Below are 7,658 nucleotides of genomic sequence, written 5' to 3'. Positions count from 1 at the left end.
AAGAACAAATTTCACAACATTTGTCAGTGATAATAAACCTGATTGTGATTCTGCCAGGAGTTGCTCAAGGAGGAACCAAAGACAAAGACGTTCTCACTAATGCTTTCAGCGGACAGTAACCCTGTCCTCCAACTCTTTCAGTCAATACATCCCAGAGTGTGTCAGCCAAATGAACGATTTGGCTGCATCTCCAGTTACCTGGCAGTGTGCAGGAACAGACTGTTCCATCAATCTTATGAGTGGTCTAGACCGAAGAAAAGATGCTGTATCCATTACAGTGCTATAAAAGCATATTAATGAATGAGTGTTAATTACAAAGAAAACTAATACCAAGTGCACATCCTCGTGTTTTATTTGGTTACAGTCTCTGCTGGTAATTTGAAGGAAGAAGTGTATTTATTAAGAATACCTATATTTCTACTGCATTGATATTCAAGATTGTTTAATGTCATTTAAGGGGAACAAAATAATTGTTACTCCAATCTGATGCAGCACAAAATAAACACAAAAAGATAAAGAATACAATGATTAAAAAACACAATTAATATAAATACACAAGATAGCTTATATACATAGATTGATTGTATGTCCATAAAGTGATGCTAGGTACAGGAGTGTCTGTATATAAAGTGACTCGGACTTTAAATAGAAATGATTTATAGGAAATGATAAAGTAGTGGTGGGGGTGGGTGGACGTGTTGATCAGCCTTACTGCTTGGGGAAGGTAACTGATTTTGCTAGAGACGCTACTGTGCACCTCCATTTGATGTTGTTCATTCTTGACTAATATACAGGTTAACTAGGGCGGCTCAGTGCGCAGCAGGTAGTGCTCATTGCCTCAAAGCTCCACTGACCCAGGTTCAGTCCCGACCTTAGAAGCTATCTGTACGGACTGCGCATGTTTTCTCTCTGACCATGTTGGCTTTCTCTGGATGCTCCCATTTCCTCCCACATCCCAAAGGTGCCTGACTCCGCTGGCTGCTGTAATTTGCCGGAGACAGTGGATGCATGGTAGAATCTGGATGGAAGATGATGGGGCTGCAATGAGAGAACGGGTTAGAGGGAAAACTAATGGGGAAAAGGGATTGCACTGTGAGCTGGCAGAGATGTGGAGGCTGAGATATCCTCCTCCTCTGTTGGAATGAAATATTAAAATCTCCCTTTCTGGTCATTCTCTCTTCTCTCCTCTTCCATTGGGGAGAAGATACAAAAGTCTGAAAGCACATACCAGCAGGATGAAGAACAGCTTCTATCCCACTGTTATAAGATTGTACAATAAAGACAAACTGCTGATCTCCCGGGATACCCTAAATGTCTTCCTGCACTGCACATTCTCCGTAAGACAACAATAATGTTGCTGGGTCAAAATCTTGTCAATTGTTCAGCCTGAAAATATTGAATGGATCCAACACGCCTTAACCACCACCACCAACCCACCCCCCCAAGCCTCGGGAACCAACAACTTTAAAGATTAGCTTTATTAACTGTAACACTATATTCTACAATCTGTTATTACTTTTCCCTTAATGTACTGATATGATGAAATGACCTGTATGGATGACATGCAAAACAATGTTTTTACTGTATCTCAGTACATGTGACAATAAAAATTCAAGTGGGACTAGGCAGAATAATGGACTAGATGGGCCAAAGTGCCTGCTCTATAACTCTAATTACAGATTAATTTAATGAATTGGAGATAACTTCTGAGAAAAGTTAAATAATTTCAGTGATTTTGTCATTTTGAGGATTGTTATAACAAGAGCTGTAGGATCATGGGAACAAGCTCCAAAATCCTTAACCACCCCTCCCCACAAAACCCCCCCTAGGTCACACACCATTGCTTAATGGAGCTACATTGATGTTCCTTCAATGTTGCTTGTTCAAAATCTTGTCCAAGTTTAAAATTGAATATGGATCCAACACCCCTGAAACCCCTCAAAAGCCTCAGGAGGCAGTACAATTTTAAAGATCAGAAAAGATTCGCTTTATTTGTCACACGTACATCAAAGCATTCAGTGAAATGCATTGTTTGTGTCAACAACCAACATAGTTTGAGGATGTGCTGGGGCAGCCTGCAAGTGTTGCCATGCTTCCAGTGCCAATATAGCACGTCACAGCTTAACGACCTGTACATCTTTGGAATGTATGCGGGAGGAAACTGGAGCACCTGAGGAAACCCATGTATTCATGGGGAGAACCTACAAAGTTCTTACAAATAATAGCGAGAACTGAACCCGAATCACTGGAGTCATAAAGTGTGATGCTAACTGCTACACTACTGTACTGGCCCACACCTGCTCAAGTTTCAACATCGGTGGACTAATCATTTAAAATAAAGTCAGGCCTCTCATTCAGCGGTAGGGATCACAAATCTTTATTAAATTAGCGATCATAAATACCATATTACAAGTGCCTGTGCTTTAACAAGTGGTTATTGAGTGAATCCCAACAGTCCATACCTTGTTGCTAGTTTGCTACCATTACCATGTCGATAAAAATCATTCCCCAAAATAAAGAAAACCTGACAGGCGGACGTAAGTGTAAGTGCTTGTGGTCCCCTGACCACCTGTTTAAGTATTTATTAGTTAAGTCAACATCATGAGAAAATGTAGAATATATGGAAACAAAGACCTTTGATAAATCTTAGCAAACAAAAGATTGTTTTGTGAATAAATACTGAGGTACATTGATAAAACATTTACATGATCCCATCAATAATAATGTTTGACTTCCAATATGTAAAAGGAATACACAACACTGTTGTTTGAAGTGTAATCTGCTTTTTTTCTAACAGTCACTATAGGTTTCTGCGACAATAACATTTGCTAAGATTCTAATTTAAACATACAAGATGTGCACAAGTCACTTTTGAACTGTATGCTCAGAAATCAAAACTACTGTCCAGTGCTAAGATTTGCAATGAGTTGGGAAGGATGGAGGTTACCGACAGAAAAACAATTGGAATAACTGATTCAAAGTATAAAATAAACAAGTTCGGACCATTTTTACATCAAATGTCAGAATAGAGTCTGAGTTTACAAGCTACCACATAGATATTAATGGCAGTGTTAGGTCATGACAACTTGAGAAGTTAACATAAGCTTAAAGGACCAACTCTGGAATGTTGTAAGGCTTTTTTTTCTCCCCACTATGGCACAGCCCTGACATATCCTGAACACTGGTGTGAATTCACGCACAAGGCACTGCTCTCTATCACTCCAACATCCTGCCCTCCAGAATACTTTTTAAATGTACATAGGATGCTGACGAAAGTACGCTAATCTGAATTGAACATGAATGCTAAGCTCACATGGCTCTCTTTAAAGGACAGCACCATTCATAGACAAAGCACTGGCTCCTCAGGGGAAATACTAGAAACAGCGTTCAGAAGTGGCTATAAGTGCACACCGATATAACAGGCGAGGACTTGCACTGTTACTGGCATTCTAATACTTGCACATCATTTAATATATGGCTTCTGCTGAAACTGGCCTTCCTAAAGGAGTTGTAAAAACTGATTTAAGTCTGGAGCATCAACACACATCGAGTGTCTTTAAAGGATTGTGGCTCATTGCAATATAAGTCAATACATATATGAATATTATGTATAATCAAAATCTTGAAAGCACTTTGTTATCGAACCTGGTCCAACACTGTGCCTAGTGCCTATACTCAGAGATTCACTCATGGTGAAGAAAACGTTGCTCCTTGCCTCTTCTGTTTATGGCTTCATTTGGTCAGGTCATGGTTAATTGAAAATGTAATTAATCGTGATCTGAAGCAGGATAAGGAAAAAAATGATGGCATAGTCCCTCTGCTGCAAAAAGTGGCCATTTGCACTGGGCTGGTTTGTGAATGTCCGATTCCGTAGAGCTGCCAAACTTCTGAAGGAAGAATTCAAACACCATTTAGTGCAGGAAATGTAAATTGCACCAGAATTAATAAACAATATTTAGAACATACAAGAGTACAGCACAGTACAGGCTCTTCGGCCCACAATGTTGTGCCCACCTTTTAACATACTCTAAGATCAATCCAATCATTACCTCACACATAACTGTATATTTTTCTTATCAAAGAGTCTCTTTAATGTCCCCAATGTATCTGACTTTACCACCACCCTTGGTACTGTGTTCAACACACCCACCACTTGCTGAGTAAAGAGCTTATCTCCCTATACTTTTTTCCAATCACCTTAAAATTATGCCCTCTCCTATTACCTATTTGTCAATGCTTTTTGATAAAAAGGTAAATTTAAATTAAATATTGGGGCATGCATAAAGATTCACTAAATGATGACTTGCTAACCATCTCCTTTCATGTTACCTGTGCATCTTTCTCTGCCTTATCATTCAGCAAGGTAACTGGAGAGGTTCCAGACAATTTAAGATTAAGAATATCTTTATTTGTCACATGTACACTGAAACATCGAAACATACAGTGAAATGGGTTGTTTGTGTCACCAATCAACACAGTGTTTACTTGTATTCTTAAATCAAATTTGTCTGTAAAAGGGAAAATTCATAGAAATCACTCATTATGGTAATGTACTTCTATTGTGTTGAAATGAACGGCATCAAAAGCAGACAAGTTTGCTGAGGAGGAACAATTACCAGATGTGGAGAGTAGGGAAGGAGCTCTGCCATGTCCCAGACTATTGAAAATAATAACATTAGGGGAGCTCGTTTGTATGTAGGGGTATTCATAAGTTGGGTGTTTGTAACCTGGGGAGAGCCTGTAACCTACTGGCCCTGGTAGGTTAAAGTTCAGGACAAGAATGGTTAAAATTTAAGTGAAGTTAACCTAATTTCAAAATGCTTTATTTACAAGTGGAGTAATCAGTGGTCACTATTGTTTTAAAAAGACTGACAGCAAGTTAAGTGACAGGAAGTATTAGAAGTTGGCGAAGCTTCAAAATCCATTGAGGAACTAAAAAGAGGAGAAACAAGGAGATGAATTGAAGTTCCAGATTGACTTCATGACAATGATGTAGAGGGTAAATTGTTTTGGGGATGACATTCCAGAATTGGTCTGGATTTACTGTGGGAATGTCCCTGATGGTCAGGTGGGTCTCTGCTGTCCTCTGGTGGCAGTCTCTGATCAGTTCAACTTGTAGCCCTGTGAGCAGATTGGAAATGGAAAGGTGGAACAAACGAACTTGCTGGGAGGACTCAACAGGTCAGGCAGCATCTGTGAAGTTGGCTTTTGGGGTCTGGTCCTGATGAAGGACATGAAATGTCAACTGTCCATTCCCCTTCACAGATGCTTCTTGACCTGCTGACATCCTCCAGCAGTTTGTCACTCGAGACTCCAGCCACTATTTCTCTGAATCGCAAGCCAGCCACACCTTTGGAAGTTGCAATATACAAGAACTGGTTAAAGAAATCTGTGTAATTCTTCTTATTAGAGGATCTCTCCTTTAATTCCAAATCTATATTCGATACTCTTTAGACCTGACATTCCTAGTGGAAAAGATGAATCGATATATCACACAGTAAGAGCCTGTTGTCACTGATGAGAACAGCTGCTCTGGGACAATGCAAGACTCAGATGGCTGCGCTTTAGACTTTTTTTTACCCCATCATTATTCATTGGAATAACAATTCTCCCAAATTTGCTATTTAAGAGTGCATCAACCAAAACTAATTACATAGAACAATACAGCACGTTAACAACCAGCAATACGGTTTGGCTGCTAATGCAAATGATGTATTTCTCTGTATGTTTCAATGTACATGTGATAAATAAACTTGAATTTTAAATGTCCTTCAGACCACAATGCTGTGCCAAACTAATTAAACTAGTTACTAAATGCTTAACTAAATTAACCCCTTCTACCCACACAATGTCCATATCCCTCTATTTTATGCAGATCCATGTGCCTCTCTAAGAGGCTCTTGAACAGACAGACAGACAGACTTTATTGATCCCAAGGGAAGTTGGGTTTCGTTACAACCGCGCCAACCAAGAATAGTGTAGAAATATAGCAATATAAACCCATAAATAATTAAATAATAATAAGTTAATCATGCCAAGTGGAAATATGTCCAGGACCAGCCTATTGGTTCAGGGTGTCTGACACTCCGAGGGAGGAGTTGTAAAGTTTGATGGCCACAGGCAGGAATGACTTCCTATGACGCTCAGTGTTACATCTCGGTGGAATGAGTCTCTGGCTGAATGTACTCCTGTGCTTAATCCGTACATTATGGAGTGGATGGGAGTCATTGTCCAAGATGGCATGCAACTTGGACAGCATCCTCTTTTCAGACACCACCGTCAGAGAGTCCAGTTCCACCCCCACAACATCACTGGCCTTACGAATGAGTTTGTTGATTCTGTTGGTGCCTGCTGCCCCAGCACACAACAGCAAACATTCCTATTGTATTTGCTTCCACCACCCCGGCACCCTCCACCTTGTCCACCACATCCCCTTCGAACTTACCTCCTTTCACCTCTAGCATTAGAACTTTGACCCTGGGACAAATATACTGGCAGTCTACTCCATCTATGTCTCTCATAATTTTATATACCTCTGTCAGATCTGCAATCTCCAATGGAAAAGTACATCCATATTTTGAATCCCTGGAATTCTTCAGCTTGGAGTGTTGTGGAGGCTGGAGTATTGGAGTTTTTTTTATAGAGGAGGTAATTAATTTGTGAAAGATCAGGAAATTCAGGGAAATGGTGAAACAGCTTGGGAGAGGAGTTGAGGCCTGGGGCAGGTCAGGGCAGGCTTGAGTTTTATAAACTTCCCGACTGTTGAAGTTAATACCTCGATAACAAGGACAAGCATTCCATATGCGTACTTTACCAATTATGAAAGCATTCTAGATAAGATCGTGGGTCCATCTGCAGAGAAAGACACCAATCCCACACCACCTGGTATGGGTGAACTTTGGTACCCTGTTTCATACCTATTGATCTCCTCCTGGGTGTTCTTTATTGAATCTATGGCACCAAGTAGTTCGCTGAGATCATTCACTTTCTTCCTCAACCTTGCACTGTGTTTCCCCGTCTTTTGTTCTGCAAGTAGAGCATGGGGGTCTTACAAGATGATAATCACCATTAAAGGAAACAGACCCAAAATTGCCAACAGAAAAAGGAAAAAACAGACCCAGCGTTTGCTAACAGAAAGAGGTAAAAACTGTAACCACTCTTGCTGTCTTTACCATAGGCAAATATCCCAATAACTCCACAGAAACATTCCAAGCAAAAATTGATACTCAGTTCAAAAAAGGAGATATTTAGAACAGTAATGATGAAAAGGTGTAGATTTTCAAGGAGGGGTTGAGGTGGAGGGAATTACAGATTGTAGATGTCAGGCAGCCAAAGCCATGATTGCCATGTTGGGCTGATATGGTGAGAATATACAACAGGCAGAGGTCAATGTAAGGTTGGAAAGACAAAACACTTCATATTCCTTCTGGGTAGCTTCCAACCTAATTACATGAGCATTAATTTCTCCAACTTCTGGTAATTCTCCCTCCCCCTTCTGTTTTTCCATTTCCTATTCTGGTTACCCTCTCACCTATCTATCCCTTTTCTTCTCCTCTCCTGCCTATCACCTCCATCTGGTTCCCCTCCTCCTTCCCTTTCTTCCTTGACCCACTCTCCTCTCCTATCAGATTCCTTCTTCCTCAGCATTTTACCTCTTC

General features: G+C 40.3%; 1 protein-coding gene across 10 annotated transcripts in view; it reads right to left on the bottom strand.

The window, feature by feature from the left end:
* Window positions 1–2,361: 2,361 nt before the first annotated feature.
* The window catches only part of osbpl8 (oxysterol binding protein-like 8), a 212,892-nt gene continuing 207,595 nt past the window's right edge, over window positions 2,362–7,658 (bottom strand). For all 10 annotated transcript variants that reach the window (XM_073058761.1, XM_073058763.1, XM_073058762.1 and 7 more), the window contains 2 exons: window positions 6,918–7,026; window positions 2,362–3,887 (listed from right to left, as the gene is read on the bottom strand). In XM_073058761.1, the coding sequence (XP_072914862.1) occupies window positions 3,752–3,887; window positions 6,918–7,026 (245 nt within the window). In that variant the 3' untranslated portion in view covers window positions 2,362–3,751. The remainder of the gene's footprint in view (window positions 3,888–6,917; window positions 7,027–7,658) is intronic.

This window comes from Hemitrygon akajei, chromosome 10 (assembly GCF_048418815.1).
Source record: "Hemitrygon akajei chromosome 10, sHemAka1.3, whole genome shotgun sequence".
Classification (NCBI taxonomy): Eukaryota; Metazoa; Chordata; class Chondrichthyes; order Myliobatiformes; family Dasyatidae; genus Hemitrygon; species Hemitrygon akajei.
This window is presented reverse-complemented; position numbering and strand designations above follow the sequence as displayed.